The 18758-nt window shown below is 46.7% G+C and overlaps 1 protein-coding gene across 1 annotated transcript; it reads left to right on the plus strand.

Moving 5' to 3' along the window:
- The first annotated feature begins 13329 nt into the window (after positions 1 to 13329).
- On the plus strand, positions 13330 to 15087 carry LOC109760695 (TLC domain-containing protein At5g14285). The gene is made up of 2 exons (XM_020319504.4): positions 13330 to 13647; positions 14122 to 15087. Exon 2 carries the CDS (start codon positions 14148 to 14150, stop codon positions 14904 to 14906), a length of 759 nt encoding a protein of 252 aa, XP_020175093.1. The 5' UTR covers positions 13330 to 13647; positions 14122 to 14147; the 3' UTR covers positions 14907 to 15087.
- Positions 15088 to 18758: the final 3671 nt, after the last annotated feature.

Consider the following 18758-nt stretch of genomic DNA (forward strand, 5'->3'; position numbering starts at 1 on the left):
GTTCAGCAAGATGGCAACAGCAGTTCAGCAACATGGCAACATGGCAACCGAAGAGGTCCGGACCATGGCAATCGCGGCAGGACGTGTGGTTACTGACACACGGGGCGTGTGGCTCGCAGGCGGGGAGGGGCGACGGCCGAGACGGGTCGTGCGGGCCGCGCGCTCGCTCGCCCGGACGTGCTCGTGCGGGGGCGATCGCGCTGCACCGGACGTGCGGGCTATGGCTGCGCGCGCCCGTACGCGGTCGTGCGGGCGGGGTCGTCTTCGTGCCACACAGGGCGTGCGGCACAACCACCCGATACACCACACGTGTGGCAGTTATCAGCGTCCTTTGTGTTTTGTCTAATTGCAGGTGTATGGGACATTTGTACAATCCACATATGAAGATAGGGGAAAAGGAGAAGTTTAGGTTCTGTTCAAAAAGTCCTCTCACGTCACTTTTGGGCCAAGAGAAGATAGAGTCCAACTCTCTCACGTTCTGGATTCAGATTCGGACTGCACAGACATACCTGACTCAAAACCTGGGTGATTCTTTTTTTGTTGGAAAGTAGATTTCGTCCTCTTTCCAACCCAATTGATTTCACCTTTAAATTCGTCCGGAGCGTTGAGATATGGACGAAATAATCTGACGCTGCAGCAGAATCCGAGTCAAACAACAAGTCCAAAGGTGTTGCATCACCTCCACTTGGGCCCATGAGCCTTGTACGACCTAGGGTTGGTTTTAGGCAGCCTTGGGACGTCCTCCCACCTCCTTGGCCTCCACCCCTTGCTCCTATATAAGTAGATCCATCTAGTAGCTTTTTGCTTGGGATTTGTTTAGTTAAAAGTTAGCCATTGCAACTTCGTGTACTTCGTTTGTGTCCAAAAACCAGACCAAGACCACTTCCAGATCCCCACCATTATCAATACTTCATATATATTCGCAATATTCAGATTGCTTTATCATATTCTTGCTTGTTCTTCGATTGCATGCAGGAATAGACCTTCGTGGTCAGGCTGATCATGCTTCCGGCATCGTCGGTAACATCCCAGAGATTGGTTTAGCGATTGCTAAGGCGCAACGTCGTGCACGTTTGTAGTCGGATCATCAAAGTCATCTCCACCAAATCGATAGTTATCATCTCATCAAAAGATTGGGACACCCTCGCCTCTATCAAGTGGTATCAGTTTTCAGGTTGCTCGGTGAGAATTTCCAGTTTCCCCTAGATTAGATTTATTTTTTTACCTATTGTCCAAGAAAAAGCCACAAAAAGTTAGATCTATTCATCCTTTTGTCCAAGCCAGTCTGAGCCTTTGCAATTTTCTTTTCATTGTTTGCATTATTGAATTATCGGTTGCATCGTCGTGTCGAATTGCTGGTCTTAGTGTCTAGTTCGTTTAGAGTTTCGAGTTCTGTTCACATTAGTCACGTCGCCGCTGCATCATTATCCCTTCCGCTGTCCACCACACCATCCATCAATTTCCACCACGTGCTACCCATAGTTCATTGTCACAATCATAGTTGAGGTCGTTCACATCTTCGATTGATCCAATCTGCATCTTATCTAGTTTGTCTTGGAAATAGAGAGAGAAAAAAAAGACAGAGAAAAAAAGAGAGAGAAAGGTAAAAAAAGTCAGAGAAAAAAAAGAGAGAAAGAAAAAGAAAAAAAGTGTGAGGAAAAAAAAGAGAAGAAAAAAAACAAAATTCGAATCTATCTAGACTCAATCTCGTAGTTGAATTCGGATTGAAATCTGTTTTGCGCACTGTTCAGTAAAACAGACATAACTTCCTCATACGAAGTCCGTTTTGGCTCCGTGAGTACTCAAATAAAAGCTAGTGACGAGCCGCATCTAAATAGTTGCAGAGGCTAGTTCAATTTTTGGCACCTCAAAATCGGCTTCTAAATAGGTCTTTTTGCCCTCCAAAGTTCGCAAACACAGCTTATTCCGGTTTTTCAAGCTAGTTTTAGAATTTTTTTTGACTCCTCATATCAATTCGGAATTGAGTGATTCTTTTTGCGTTTGAAAGCTTGAGTCAGTGCCATTTTGAGAAAAATTATTAGAAAATTAGCACAAACTTTTCCCGAGAAAAGTTGAGGAGAAAGTTGTTGATATATCCTACTTGCTGTGGTTTCACATCATTATCTTTACTGTATTGTGATCTTCACTTATATCTTGCTGTCCAGAGCTACTTCATATCCTTTATTGATGCTAGTTGTGCTACGTCGTGACCTTATTAGTGTTCTAGGCTCGTGTCTCTAGTTCCGGTCTAGCCTAGGACCAGCACAGTACCGTCGTTGAGCGTTTATTCAACATTGCGTCTTTGAATTGATTATTGCTAATATTTTGCTACCATATATAGCCAACCCTGCTCCACATATTTCTACACCGTGTATACGTACGTTCTCCTGGCAATCGCTTTACACAATCTTCGGAGTTATTTGACACCGCTGGTTGCCTGTCACCACCTGCTGCATGGTAAGAACTTGTAAGATATTGATATTTGCTTTACTGTGAGCACTTTACAACCACATCCTAGTAGTTCATCGAAACATTATTCTCGAATTTTGTTTCTTGTTTCTACTAATCATGACAGGTTCCGGAGATAGAAGTTCTTGGACGACGGACACATCATCACCATCACGAGAGTTGGGACAACACACACAAGCACATGGCCAGGTTATCTCTTTACCGTCATTTGAGGGTAGATTTAATCCTGGTATTTATCTAGCTTGGGAGCTTGAAGTAGAACAAGTTTTTAGTCACCATGACTTTTCTGAACTTGAGCGAGTACGAGCTGCCACTAGAGCATTTACTGGTTTTGCTTCTGTTTGGTGGAGTGTGCATTGTAATAAAAACATTGATAACCAACCCACAACTTGGAAAGATTTTAAAGATGTAATGAGACAACAATTTTTCCCTCCTTACTATCGTCGTGAATTGCTTCGCAAATTTGAAAAATTTAAACAAGGCAACAACTCTGTTCATGCTTACTACCAAGAGTTCAGATCTTATATGCATCATTGTGACATAGAAGAATCTGAGGATGATACAATGAATAGATTTTTTGGTGGTTTGAACCATGATATTCAGGCACGATTTCAGCATATTCCTCGTTGCATTACTGGTATGTATGTTCGTGCTTGTACCTTTGAGAGACAGTTACAGGAGGATGCATTGGGTGACTACAACAACTACTATTCTAGTTCATGCTCACCACCACCGCTTGGTTCCTCCATCGTTGCACCTACTAGAGCAGCCACACCTCAGATTGTGAGCGCGACATCATCTCAAGAGTATGGTGCATTGCCATCATCCGTACCTACATCAGCTACATCTTTGCGACAAGGTAACTGTAAAGGTATTGATGATATAACTTCACATGAGAATGATGCATGCCTAGTTAACTTGAATACATCATGTGTTGAGTTGCCTGTTGATTTGAGCGCATCACCTATTTTAGAGAATCATGTTACTGTCATGAATGCGTCATGTGATCAAACAATTGAAATACCAACAATTTTTAGTGCACCCAATGAATTAACTGTTGATGCAAAAGAACCAATGTTTAATCATTTTGATATGACCTCTAATCTTGGTGATGATTCTGTGTTAAATGACTTATTGCATGTTTGCTTATTTAAGCATGTTGTAGCATGTAAATTTGATGCAAGTAAGGTTTATTCACCAATGTTGGGATGGTTTAATGATGAATGTTGTCAATCTTTTCATATGAATAAGAGCTTCACTTATATGTGCAAACTGAGTTGCAATACTTTCATGCCTTTTACTTCTTGTGATAATATTTTGGCTTTATATTTTATTAACTATGAAAGTTACTCATGTATACATGTGTCATATATGCAAAATCCATAGGAAGTAAAAATGGATGACATATACATATACAACATGTACACCTTGTCTCTTTTGTTAGCCACATTTCAGATTAAGCAACGCCGAGGACGGCTTTATTTTCAAGAAGGAGAGGATGATGAGGACATGACTACCTTGGATACGACCAAAAATATTGCACACATGCATATTTGTCAGGTGATTTCTAGTGCAAACTATTCAATAATCTATTTATGTTATCCAGAACAAAAATACTTCACACACTTTTGTGTTTTGTCTAATTGCAGGTGTATGGGACATTTGTACAATCCACATATGAAGATAGGGGAAAAGGAGAAGTTTAGTTTCTGTTCAAAAAGTCCTCTCACGTCACTTTTGGGCCAAGAGAAGATAAGAGTCCAAGTCTCTCACGTTCTAGATTAAGATTCGGACTGCACAGACATACCTGACTCAAGACGCCAACAACTTTTTCATACGGACTCCGAATTGGGTGATTCTTTTTTTGTTGGAAAGTAGATTTCTTCCTCTTTCCAACCCAATTGGATTCACCTTTAAATTCTTCCGGAGCATTGAGATATGGACGAAACAATCTGACACTGCAGCAGAATCCGAGTCAAACAACAAGTCCAAAGGTGTTGCATCACCTCCACTTGGGCCCATGAGCCTTGTATGACCTAGGGTTGGTTTTAGGCAGCCTTGGGACGTCCTCCCACCTCCTTGGCCTCCACCCCTTGCTCCTATATAAGTAGATCCATCTAGTAGCTTTTTGCTTGGGATTTGTTTAGTTAAAAGTTAGCCATTGCAACTTCGTGTACTTCGTTTGTGTCCAAAAACCAGACCAAGACCACTTCCGGATCCCCACCATTATCAATACTTCATATATATTCGCAATATTCAGATTGCTTTATCATATTCTTGCTTGTTCTTCGATTGCATGCAGGAATAGACCTTCGTGGTCAGGCTGATCATGCTTCTGGCATCGTCGGTAACCTCCCGGAGATTGGTTTAGCGATTGCTAAGGCGCAACGTCGTGCACGTTTGTAGTCGGATCGTCAAAGTCATCTCCACCAAATCGATAGTTATCATCTCATCGAAAGATCGGGACACCCTCGCCTCTATCAATCGCTTCTTCATAGTTCGTAGGTTCGTCATGGTCTAGTAACATAACCTCCAGAACAGGATTACCGTACCACTCTGGTGCGGATCTTACTCTGGTTGACCTACGAGGTTCAGTAATAACTTGATCTGAAGTTCCATGATCATCATCATTAACTTCCTCACTAATTGGTATAGACGTCACAGGAACCGGTTTCTGTGATGAACTACTTTCCAATAAGGGAGCAGGTATGGTTACCTCATCAAGTTCTACTTTCCTCCCACTCATTTCTTTCGAGAGAAACTTCTTCTCTAGAAAGGATCCATTCTTACCAACGAATGTCTTGCCTTCGGATCTGTGATAGAAGGTGTACCCAACAGTCTCCTTTGGGTATCCTATGAAGACACATTTCTCCGATTTGGGTTCGAGCTTATTAGGTTGAAGCTTTTTCACATAAGCATCGCAGTCCCAAACTTTAAGAAACGACAACTTTGGTTTCTTGCCAAACCACAGTTCATAAGGCGTCGTCTCAACGGATTTTGATGGTGTCCTATTTAACGTGAATGCGGCCGTCTCTAAAGCATAACCCCAAAACGATAGCGGTAAATCAGTAAGAGACATCATAGATCGCACCATATCTAGTAAAGTACGATTACGACGTTCGGACACACCATTACGATGTGGTGTTCCGGGTGGCGTGAGTTGCGAAACTATTCCGCATTGTTTCAAATGTAGACCAAACTCGTAACTCAAATATTCTCCTCCACGATCTGATCGTAGAAACTTTATTTTCTTGTTACGATGATTTTCAACTTCACTCTGAAATTCTTTGAACTTTTCAAATGTTTCAGACTTATGTTTCATTAAGTAGATATACCCATATCTGCTCAAATCATCTGTGAAGGTGAGAAAATAACGATATCTGCCACGAGCCACAATATTCATCAGACCACATACATCTGTATGTATGATTTCCAACAAAACTGTTGCTCTCTCCATAGTACCGGAGAACGCGTTTTAGTCATCTTGCCCATGAGGCATGGTTCGCAAGTACCAAGTGATTCATAATCAAGTGATTCTAAAAGTCCATCAGTATGGAGTTTCTTCATGCGCTTTACACCAATATGACCTAAACGGCAGTGCCACAAATAAGTTGCACTATCATTATCAACTCTGCATCTTTTGGCTTCAACATTATGAATATGTGTATCACTACTATCGAGATTCATCAAAAATAGACCACTCTTCAAGGGTGCATGACCAAAAAAGATATTACTCATATAAATAGAACAACCATTATTCTCAGATTTAAATGAATAACCGTCTCGCATCAAACAAGATCCAGATATAATGTTCATGCTCAACGCTGGCACCAAATAACAATTATTTAGGTCTAATACTAATCCCGAAGGTAGATGTAGAGGTAGCGTGCCGACGGCGATCACATCGACTTTGGAACCGTTTCCCACGCGCATCGTCACCTCGTCCTTGGCCAGTGTTCGCTTAATCTGTAGTCCCTGTTTTGAGTTGCAAATATTAGCAACAGAACCAGTATCAAATACCCAGGTGCTACTGTGAGCTCTGGTAAGGTACACATCAATAACATGTATATCATATATACCTTTGTTCACCTTGCCATCCTTCTTATCCGCCAAATAGTTGGGGCAGTTCCGCTTCCAGTGACCAGTCTGTTTGCAGTAGAAGCACTCAGTCTCAGGCTTAGGTCCAGACTTGGGTTTCTTCTCTTGAGCAGCAACTTGCTTGCTGTTCTTCTTGAAGTTCCCCTTCTTCTTCCCTTTGCCCTTTTTCTTGAAACTGGTGGTCTTATTAACCATCAACACTTGATGCTCCTTCTAGATTTCTACCTCCGCAGCCTTTAGCATTGCGAAGAGCTTGGGAATTGTCTTATCCATCCCTTGCATGTTATAGTTCATCACAAAGCTCTTGTAGCTTGGTGGCAGTGATTGAAGAATTCTGTCAATGACACTATCATCCGGAAGATTAACTCCCAGTTGAATCAAGTGATTATTATACCCAGACATTTTGAGTATATGCTCACTGACAGAACTATTCTCCTCCATCTTGCAGCTGTAGAACTTATTGGAGACTTCATATCTCTCAATCCGGGCATTTGCTTGAAATATTAACTTCAACTCCTGGAACATCTCATATGCTCCATGACGTTCAAAACGTCGTTGAAGTCCCGGTTCTAAGCCGTAAATCATGGCACACTGAACTATCGAGTAGTCATCAGCTTTGCTCTGCCAGACGTTCATAACATCTGGTGTTGCTCCTGCAGCAGGTTTGGCACCTAGCGGTGCTTCCAGGACGTAATTCTTTTGTGCAGTAATGAGGATAATCCTCAAGTTACGGACCCAATCCGTGTAATTGCTACCATCATCTTTCAACTTTGCTTTCTCAAGGAACGCATTAAAATTTAACGGAACAATAGCACGGGCCATCTACCTACAATCAACATAGACAAGCAAGATACTATCAGGTACTAAGTTCATGATAAATTAAAGTTCAATTAATCATATTACTTAAGAACTCCCACTTAGATAGACATCCCTCTAATCCTCTAAGTGATCACGTGATCCAAATCAACTAAACCATAACCGATCATCACGTGAAATGGAGTAGCTTTCAATGGTGAACATCATTATGTTGATCATATCTACTATATGATTCACGCTCGACCTTTCGGTCTCAGTGTTCCGAGGCCATATCTGCATATGCTAGGCTCGTCAAGTTTAACCTGAGTATTCTGCGTGTGCAAAACTGGCTTGCGCCCGTTGTAGATGGACGTAGAGCTTATCACACCCGATCATCACGTGGTGTCTGGGCACGACGAACTTTGCCAATAGTGCATACTCAGGGAGAACACTTTTATCTTGAAATTTAGTGAGAGATCATCTTATAATGCTACCGTCAATCAAAGCAAGATAAGATGCATAAAATATAAACATCACATGCAATCAATATAAGTGATATGATATGGCCATCATCATCTTGTGCTTGTGATCTCCATCTCCGAAGCACCGTCATGATCACCATCGTCACCGGCGCGACACCTTGATCTCCATCGTAGCATCGTTGTCGTCTCGCCAATCTTATGCTTCTACGACCATCTCTACCGCTTAGTGATAAAATAAAGCATTACAGGGCAATTGCATTGCATACAATAAAGCGACAACCATACGGCTCCTTCCAGTTGCCGATAACTCAGTTACAAAACATGATCATCTCATACAATAAAATTTAGCATCATGTCTTGACCATATCACATCACAACATGCCCTGCAAAAACAAGTTAGACGTCCTCTACTTTGTTGTTGCAAGTTTTACGTGGCTGCTACGGGCTGAGCAAGAACCGTTCTTACCTACGCATCAAAACCACAATGATAGTTTGTCAAGTTGGTGCTGTTTTAACCTTCGCAAGGACCGGGCGTAGCCACACTCGGTTCAACTAAAGTTGGAGAAACTGACACCCGCCAGCCACCTGTGTGCAAAGCACGTCGGTAGAACCAGTCTCGCGTAAGCGTACACGTAATGTCGGTTCGGGCCGCTTCATCCAACAATACCGCCGAACCAAAGTATGACATGCTGGTAAGCAGTATGACTTATATCGCCCACAACTCACTTGTGTTCTACTCGTGCATATGACATCTATGCATAAAACCAGGCTCGGATGCCACTGTTGGGGAACGTAGTAATTTCAAAAAAATTCCTACGCACATGCAAGATCATGGTGATGCATAGCAACGAGAGGGGAGAGTGTTGTCCACGTACCCTCGTAGACCAAAAGCGGAAGCGTTAACACAACGCGGTTGATGTAGTCGTACGTCTTCACAATCCGACCGATCAAGTACCGAACGCACGGCACCTCCGAGTTCAGCACACGTTCAGCCCGACGACGTCCCTCGAACTCCGATCCAGCCGAGTGTTGAGGGAGAGTTTCGTCAGCACGACGGTGTGGTGACGATGATGATGTTCTACCGACGCAGGGCTTCGCCTAAGCACCGCTACAGTATTATCGAGGTGGATTATGGTGGAGGGGGCACCGCACACGGCTAAAAGATCAAATCAATTATTGTGTCTTTGGGGTGCCCCCTTGCCCCCGTATATAAAGGAGCAAGGGGGGAGGTGCGGCCGGCCAGGAGGAGGCGCGCCAGGAGGAGTCCTACTCCCACCGGGAGTAGGACTCCCTCCCTTCCTTGTTGGATTAGGAGAAGGGGGGAAAGAGGAGGGAGAGAGGAAGGAAACGGGGGGCGCCGCCCCCATCTCCTTGTACTATTCGGACTAGGGGGGAGGGGCGCGCGGCCCTGCCCTGGCCGCCTCTCCTCTTCTCCACTAAGGCCCACTATGGCCCATTAAGCCCCCGGGGGGTTCCGGTAACCCCTCGGTACTCCGGTAAAATCCCAATTTCATCCGGAACACTTCCGATATCCAAATATAGGCTTCCAATATATCAATCTTCATGTCTCGACCATTTCAAGACTCCTCGTCATGTCCGTGATCACATCCGGGACTCCGAACAACCTTCGGTACATCAAAATTCATAATATAACCGTCATCGAAACTTTAAGCGTGCGGACCCTACAGGTTCGAGAACTATGTAGACATGACCGAGACATGTCTCCGGTCAATAACCAATAGCGGAACCTGGATGCTCATTTTGGCTCCCACATATTCTACGAAGATCTTTATCGGTCAGACCGCATAACAACATACGTTGTTCCCTTTGTCATCGGTATGTTACTTGCCTGAAATTCGATCGTCGGTATCCCAATACCTAGTTCAATCTCGTTACCAGCAAGTCTCTTTACTCGTTCTGTAATACATCATCCCGCAACTAACTCATTAGTTGCAATGCTTGCAAGGCTTAAGTGATGTGCATTACCGAGTGGGCCCAGAGATACCTCTCCGACAATCGGAGTGACAAATCCTAATCTCGAAATACGCCAACCCAACAAGTACCTTCGGAGACACCTGTAGAGCACCTTTATAATCACCCAGTTACGTTGTGACGTTTGGTAGCACACAAAGTGTTCCTCCGGTAAACGGGAGTTGCATAATCTCATAGTCATAGGAACATGTATAAGTCCTGAAGAAAGCAATAGCAACATACTAAACGATCGAGTGCTAAGCTAACGGAATGGATCAAGTCAATCACATCATTCTCCTAATGATGTGATCCCGTTAATCAAATGACAACCCATGTCTTTGGCTAGAAAACATAACCATTTTTTATCAACGAGCTAGTCAAGTAGAGGCATAGTAGTGACACTCTGTTTGTCTATGTAGTCCAAAAGTATTATGTTTCCGGTTAATACAATTCTAGCATGAATAATAAACATTTATCATGATATAAGGAAATAAATAATAACTTTATTATTGCCTCTAGGGCATATTTCCTTCACCTATATATAGGAATAAACAGGAATGGTTGATCAATTTACCCACAGAGTGTATCTATAGAAACAAACCAAGGTACTGGCTTGATGAATCCAATCTAACTATAGAAACAAAACAAGGTGCCTTGTGTAGAAACAGATTCCCGTCAAGCCAATAATCTCTGAATTTGTCTTAACTAAATATTCCCCTTGAAAACTAGATTCTCTTTCAAAATCTATCCTGAAGACCATTTGACTTGGATGTACACTGAACCGAGAGCATTTCGAGTGCAATAAGATTAAAACAAGAACCCGCCACCAATTGGTTGTACACTGAACAAGCTCTACTTCTGTCGCAAGTTGACAACCTATACTGCACACTTGTCTTTTAGTTCAATGTGCTCAAGCTCAGTTTCTTCTTGAGACTGAGAACAACACAGCAGTCCTAATCTACAGGCATACTGCCAATTACACTTTCTGAATTTAAGTGTTGTTGTATAAATTCAGTTAAGTGTTGTTGTACAAATTCAATTAATAAGTGTTATAAATTGAGGACCATATTGTCAATTCAGTAAAGTGTTGTATAAAATCAGTTAAGTGTTATAAATTCAGATAAGTGTTCTTTCTGAATTTAGTCTCAGTTCAACGAGGGGGAAGCAACACGGCAGCAGCGTGGGGCGGCGAGGGGGGGGGGGGGGGGGGGGGGGGGTTGCAGCGCCCGACCATGGCGCAGGTCGTGCAGGTGCTGGAAGGCGCCGTTCACGTCCAAGCACCCTTGGTGCCGCGAACGCTGCAACACCTTGTCACCCTCACCCAATTCTCATGCCGTGAGAATCCTTTAACACATCAAATGCCGATTAATAGTTTCACTTTTTTTTACATAACTATGTTACATCTAAGTTGATGTCATCAGCTTTTTTCCTTTCTTTGTTGTTTTTTCTTTCTTATGCCTTTTTTTGCGAGACTTTTTTAAGCTTATTATCCAGGGGCTACTGCGAACGTGTTAGCTTACGTACACCAGCTTCGTTCCGTCCGCGTAGGCTAATCCCTCATTTGTTTTTGTTTTCTTTACTTTTTTCGGTTCCATGGCCCGTTCTTTTTCTTCCCAGGAATGTTGTTTTCTCATATAAACCGTATATTCATGTGTAATTTAGAGTACATGAAAACTTTACATTTTTATACGTTGATGTAACATTTGGAAAAGTGTCCACATGTTTTCGAAATGTTCACCGCGAATTCGAAAGGTCAACACTATGTAAAAAATTGTTAGTGTAATTTTAAAACAAATGTTGATAACATTCCCCGCAAAAAAGTTCATTACATTTGAAAACTGCTCACACATTTCAAAAAAATGTATGTGAAACTTTAAAAAAAATGTTATACAGCGTATAACAATTCCACGTAATTCAGAATAAATATGTTTGTGACTTTTTTTAAAATATATACAATCTAAAAAAATGTTCGTTAGTATAAAAATGTTTCATATCAATTCAAACAAATGTTCAACGTGTATTTAAAAAAATGTTAAACACATAATGGAAAAAAAATCAAAACATATATTAGAAAAAATGTTAATCGTGTATTGGGAAAAAATTCAAAGTGTATAAGAAAATTCCAGATGTATAGAAAAAACTGTAAAACATGTATCTGGAAAGAGTATTTCTGAAACATGTATTTAAAAAACTATTATTTAAAATTGTTACTCATGTATAAAAAAGTTTAAAAATAAATTAAAAACACAAATTTGAAACATTATGATTTTTAAAAGGTTCGGAAGTTTAAGAAAATGTTCATGCTTTTTTGTAAAAGAAAAGAAAAAAACGACAAATCATTTTTTAATAAATGGAGTTACAACTATCCAATAACCCTCCTCCCACCTCTAATTGCAGTCTCATTGCGAGATGGAGTTGTGACTTGAGGGTGGACTTGTATCTGGGACAAAACAAATGGGTCAGTCTTAGTCGCGTGCCAATGGTGGACTTGCAACTATGACAAAAAATGGATTGAGCCCCCAGTTACGGATTGAGGGTGGAGTTGTAACTAGGACAAAATTGGTCACACCCTGAACTGCGCATCGAGGATGGACTTGCAACTGAGACAAAAAAAAGATGGGCCCCAATTGCATTTTTGGGTGCCTGGGGTGAAGTTGCAACTGGAACAAAATTGATTGCGCCCAAAGTTGCATGTCAATGGTGGACTTGCAAATGAAAATAAAATAGGTTGGGCCCAACTACGTATCGATGACGCACTTGCAACTAGAATAAAAAGACAGGGCCTCCAATTGTATGACGGGGTGAAGTTTCAACTAGGGACACAAATGGGTCACCTCCCTCCCAATTGTGTATCGAGGGTGGAGTTGCAACTGAGACAAAAAAGGGTCGCCCCCACTCACAGTTGTGTGTCGAGGGTGGACCTGCATCTATGACAAAAATGAGCCGGGTCTAGTTGCGTGTCGAGGATGAACTTGCAACTAGGTTAAAAATGGGTCGAGCCTTCAGTTGCGTATCGAGGGTGGAGTAGCAACTGGGAAAAAAAGGTCCCCCTCTAGTTGCATGTGGTGGATTGATTTGCTTGTCGAGGTAGTTTCTGGAACCCTAACCGAATTGTAGTAGTTTTATACTATTTACTCCGTTTATTGATTCTGACGCGGTCTTTGCTTGCTTAATTACGCATCCAGAGAACGCAGAGAATATGCTTGTTTATTCTGCATCCAGAGAATATGCTTGCTTAATTACGCCCAATACAAAGAAGAATATGCCAAGCCAACCACAGAACAGAACCAAACTCGCAGTCTACTCTCTCCCCACAACCCATCCAAGCAAGCAAGAAGCAACAGCGTTCCTACACCCTCCGGTTCTGCTCTGTATCCATAAAAAAACGGCGAATCCAAGGGGCAGGCTTGGATGGGCCTCCAAAATCGAACAATTTTTTTCACTAGTACTCATCAGTGCAGCCCAGCCCAGAAAACGCAGGCCCATCTGCTCAGCCGCTGTAAACGCTGGTCTCGAGCGTGCTACCTGCAACACATCTCTAGTTCTCCACGCCTCACCCACCCAGCACCAGCCGCACCGCAACCCTAGCCGCCGCCGGAGCAGGCCGCGACGCCGTCCACGGAGAGCACGCCGCGAGGACGCCCACGAAGAGCAGACGGCACGCCGCGACGCCGTGACGGAGCACACAGCCAGGGCGCTACCGACGCCGCCGGAGCCAGCCGCGGGGCCCACCGGACGTCCGCGGAGCCCTGCGTCAGGGGCTCGGCCGCTCGGGGCCTGCAGAAGGCAGAGTAGGCTGGGAGCGCGCCGGCTCATCGGCTCCAGTTCAGAGGTTATTTTTTCTCCCACCCAACGTTGCTCCTACCTACCATTGTTTTTTGCAGGATTCCAGTAGCATAGTTGGCCTTGCCCAGTTTAGTTCTAGTTATTTTGAGAAAATGTCCAAATTTTGGTTCATAGATTGTCATTCAAAACAAAATCCAGCAAATACCACATGCTTACACTAGTAATCTGGGAAATTGTAAAGCTTATTTCGACTATATGATTAGGAGATAACAGCTATTTTGCTCACCTGATCCTGATTTTGGTTCAAAATTTGATGGTTTTAAGAAATTCTAAAAAAACTGTGCGTATGACCAGTAGCAATCTGGTAAAGTTTGAGCTTATTTGCACAAAAGGATTAGGAGAAAAATTGCTTTTTTTTTCCTTCTAGAAGGCATTTAATTTACTCGTCATTAACTTTGAGCCCCCCTCCATTTTCTTTCTGGATTCGCTGCTGTTAATCATATTATATCTTGGTCTCCAGCGAGCTTCAGCTTGCACCGATCAACAATGGGAATGGAGTATGATGCTTCATCCACGACGGCGTCTTCCATGTTCCTGCCTTTCCTTGCGATGTTCGGGGCCATCTATCTCCTCGGCTACTTCGTGGTCTTCCGGCGCTGGAGCCTGCAGCAGCGGCCGGACGCGTCGAGCTGCCTCACCTCGCTCTTCCACGGCACGCCGGCGATGCTGCTGGCTCTGCGCGCCGTGCTGTCCAGCCCAGGGGCCGGCGACCTCGCGGCGCCCAACGGGCCCGCTGACGACCTTGTCCTTGACTTCAGCACGGCCTACTTCACCGTCGACCTCCTCCACTACCTCGTCTTCCTCCCCCACGAGGTGCTCTTCGTGGCGCACCACCTCGCCACGCTCTACGTCTTTGCCACCTGCCGCGCCGCCGTGCGTCGCGGCGCCTACGGGTTGCTCGCCCTGGAGGTGCTCGCCGAGGCCACCAGCCTGGCGCAGAACCTGTGGACGCTGGCCGGCATGCGGCGCGCCGACTCGCCGCTGGCCGCCAGGGCGCACGCCGCGCTGTCGCTCCCGTTCTACGCGGCTTACACGGCCATGAGGGCGGTCCTCGGGCCGGTCTGGTTCGTGAGGATGGTGAAATTCTACGCCGCCGGAGCCGGTGACGGTGCTGTGCCGACGTGGGCGTGGGCGTCATGGAGCCTGGTGATTGGGTCCGCGATACTGGTGAGCGTGCTGTGGGTGGGCAACCTGTGGTTCGCCTACTTCAGACAAAGGATGGGGAGCAGCAAGAAGGAACAATGATGCGCTCCTTAATTTTAATAATTTTCTCATAGGGTGTTTGATTTGCTGAAATGTTAAAAAATTGATGTAAGATTTTAAGATTTAACGTCATAATTCTCATGTGAAAACAGATAAGTTTGCCATGCTGTTGTAGGAGATTTGCCATCCTCTAAAGCGAAAATGGTCATGTTGTAAAGAAAAATGACGGAAATTTGCCAAGCTGCGCAGAGTACTCTCGTGCGTTCGATCAGGATCTGACGGTCCTAAGCGCGTTTGCTAGGATTGCTAAGAATCCGATGTTCGCCGGTTAATGGCGCCCTTGATTTGGGGATTTGTAACCTTAGTTTTAGTACGGTTTGATTTACCCGATCTCAGGTAACAGGAGTTAGATCAGGGAGTTATCTCTGTATTTCATTGATGTACACGGTGTGTTTACATACACTTGAGATAAGTTCCGATCAGCGGGCGATTGGGAGTGTCAGCATGCAAGTGCACTGTACACGGCAATTGTCTGAGTTCGGTGAGAGACGGTGTTAGAGCATCTCCACCCGCGCCCCTAGAAAAGGCCTTCCCAGACGATTTTTTCGCGCCGGCACCGAAAAACGGCCCAGTCGCGTCCCAGGAGCCCGATTTTCGCCGGCCTGGACCGAAATCAGCGCCCGCGGATCCAGGCCGAACCCGGCGCGCTGGGGGGCGCCCGGGGGTGCCGGGGCGAGTTGTTTTGGCGCGAAGCTGCCGCGGGCCCACCGAGTCAGCGAGACGGGCGCTTCGTCGCCCTCATCGCCTCGGTTCCCGCGGGAATCAATGCCAAGGTTGCCGCGCTGCCGCCGCCGGCCAGCCTTGCCATTGATTCCTCACGGGCGGCGCGTCACGGGGCGGCGCGACGACGCCTCCCCTCCCGCCACGCTTTACACACGGGCGCGGCTATATAAGCCGGTGGCCTCCCTCGCCTCTGGCCACACCAGCCCTAGCCGCCAAGCTCTCCCTCTCCCGTGCGCCGCCGCCGAGCCCTCCATCTTCCTCTCCCGTGCGCCGCCTTCGAGTCCTCCCTCACTCCGACAGCCCCGATGGCCGAAGGTTTCCCCGGCGATGAGGCGGCGGCCAATGGCTTCGGCCGCCGCTCGCTCCGCGAACATGAGTCGTGGCTCCTGTTCGAGGCCAACATCCCGGCGCCGCCGGACATGCGCGTCGGGCCGACGGGGTGGAGGCTCAGCGACAGGGGAGTGCCCGTTCCCCCGTTGTCCGACGCCGTGGCGCGCGCCCCCTACTTCGCCGCCGAGGTAGAGCTCATGCGCGCCTCCCTCACCGACGAGCAGCTCGCCCTCCCCCAGTACGCCGCCGACAACCACGCGGCGTGGGCGGCGTACTTCGAGCGCCGTCAGGAGCAGAGGCTGGCGTCCACCAATGGGGCGCCGGTGGTGGGCGGCACGAAGAACAGCGAGAGGCGCCGCGTGTGGCGGGGTGTCCCCGGCCGCACGCTCGAGGGCGTGCTGACGCACCTTGAGGGCGGCAACAACCCGACGCTGGCATACCCCTCGGCGGCCACCCCGGCCCACCGTCGACGCGCCGGGCAATGGATGCCCAGGAGGTTCGGCTCCTCCTCGTCTTCCTCCTCGCACTCCTCACGGTCTTCTTCCCACTCCTTCGGCTCTCCGGCGCTGCTCGGCGTCAAGGCCGAGCCCGCGGCGGGGACGCCGCTCGGCCGACGCACTTGCAGCGCCGGCATCGTCATCAACGAGGGCGGCCGGCGCGCCTCCTCGTCAGCTCCTCCGCGCTTCGTCAAGCCAAAGACGGAGCCGGGGCTCGCGCCGGTGAAAACGGAGCCGGGTCTCCCCGCCGTGAAGACGGAACACGGCGACGTGGAGCTCGACGACGAGGCGGCCCTGGAATGGGCGTGCAAGGACTTCCTGAAGATGGAGAGGGAGCGCCAGTGCGCCGCCCTGCGGCGCTTCGAGCAGCGCCGCCGGGGCCGCGACGAAGGAGGAGTCGTCGTCCTCGACGACGACGCGCCGCCGCCGCCACCAGTCCGCCTTGGCGACGCCGGGCAGGGGTCCACCAGGGACGCCCGCGTCAAGGAGGAGAAGGCTGACGGCGATGACGGCGGCGAGGATGGCGGCGACTACTCCGCGTTCAGCGAGTTCTTTTTTTAGATTTCTTTGCTATGTACCGCGAACATGTCTAATATATGCCAAAGTTTGCCGAAATTTAGATGTGTTTAGCCGAACTTCGCCGAACTTTTTTTTTAATTTAGACGCGTCTGGGGGCGGCCCTGGGGCCGGCGACTGGGGACCAACTCGCCCCAGGCCGTTTTTTTTCCGCCGGCTCACCCCCAGGCGGCGATTTTAGGCGCCCCCTGGGGGGCAACGGCTGGAGATGCTCTTATGGTGCTTGAGGGCGAGGTATACGTCGAAGCGAGAGGTGGACTCGCGATTTCCGGGCACCCCTCCCAGTCTTTGCCTGAGTAGGCCACTAGACCGCCACCGTAGGCACTGGCGCGCTTTGTGTCCAATATGAGTCCAACGCACATGGCACACCCTGACTGGGCTGGCCATTAGAGCATTTACAACCAGACTCCTCAAATCCGTCTCAAACGCTCGGACAGGCCGCCCGGTCGCTGCTTGATCACGAAATTTGAACCCAGACGGGCTCCTCAAACGTTCGGGCTAAGCGGCACCCTCCATATCTAGCCCAAATATGGGGCGGACATGGGGCGCCCGGGCACGCCCGCCACATCGGATCCGGCCCATGCCGGCCCACCCGACCCCACTTATATTCGTCCCCATCCTCTCGCCGGATCAAACCCTAGCCATTTCACTCCCCTCCCCTCCACTCCCCTCCGGCACCCGAGCTCACCTCCGGCGGTTTGCAACCTTCTCCGCCATGGCAGGCAGCGGATCGGACTCCGACCAGTCCGGATCCATGGACTAGAGAAGGAGGACAGCGATGGCGAGGACAGCTCCGGGGACGAGCAGATCCGGCTCGATCCGTACTGTGTCTTCGACCGGTACTTCCGCGAGATGGACGGCAAGGGCGTCGGGAAGGGCAAGGGTAGCCGTGGATGAACTCCACCATAGCCAAACATGTCAAATTTTGGTAGTCCGATGGCATGTTTAGTGTGGTGTGATGGAGTAGCCGGACGATGCGTGTGCGTCGATGTAGTTGCATGAGTTTGTATGGATTTGAGATATGGTAATTGAGGTGTCCGGAAGTGGATTGCATTTTTTGAGGACTGCCCGGTCAGTGCCCGCGGACGCGCCCGGTCGCTTCCGCGGGCGTTTGAGGGGCCGGATTTACCAAGTCTGGTTGTAGATGCTCTTAGCACAGTAGCGGCTCACCTACTATAGTGTTTTTTTTCGGTATTTTCATAAATACGAAAAAACAACTATGAACCTTTTTTGCAAACAAGCAAATATTTTTTTAAATGATAATTTTTTTTAAATCATGAACATTTTTTTTGAAAAATGTGATTTGTTTTTGAATTTTTTTTGACAATTTCTGGGAAAAGAGAGCATGTTTTGGAAGACATAGATAATTTTTGAATTTCATACCTAAAAAAACAAACAATTTTTGAAAATGCACAAAAACTTTTAACTTATTTTAAGAACTAGATGATACTCTGTACGTTGCTGCGGGAGTTGGTTGCAATAACTTTTAATGAGATTTGGTTGTCAGGAAAACCGAAATGACGTATGCTTCATTGAATTTGATTATTGTATAGTTATGAGATATTTATTGAATATAAGTTGTTGAATAGAATAGAAAACAACTTTTCATGCATGATAGCATGTTGTGGTGGACCTTTCTCCATACATGGTTGCATGTTGAGGTGGTCTTTTTTTTTGAAGAAAAGGCCAGGGCTGATTTTATAAATAA

Source organism: Aegilops tauschii, chromosome 7 (genome assembly GCF_002575655.3).
Source record: "Aegilops tauschii subsp. strangulata cultivar AL8/78 chromosome 7, Aet v6.0, whole genome shotgun sequence".
Classification (NCBI taxonomy): Eukaryota; Viridiplantae; Streptophyta; class Magnoliopsida; order Poales; family Poaceae; genus Aegilops; species Aegilops tauschii.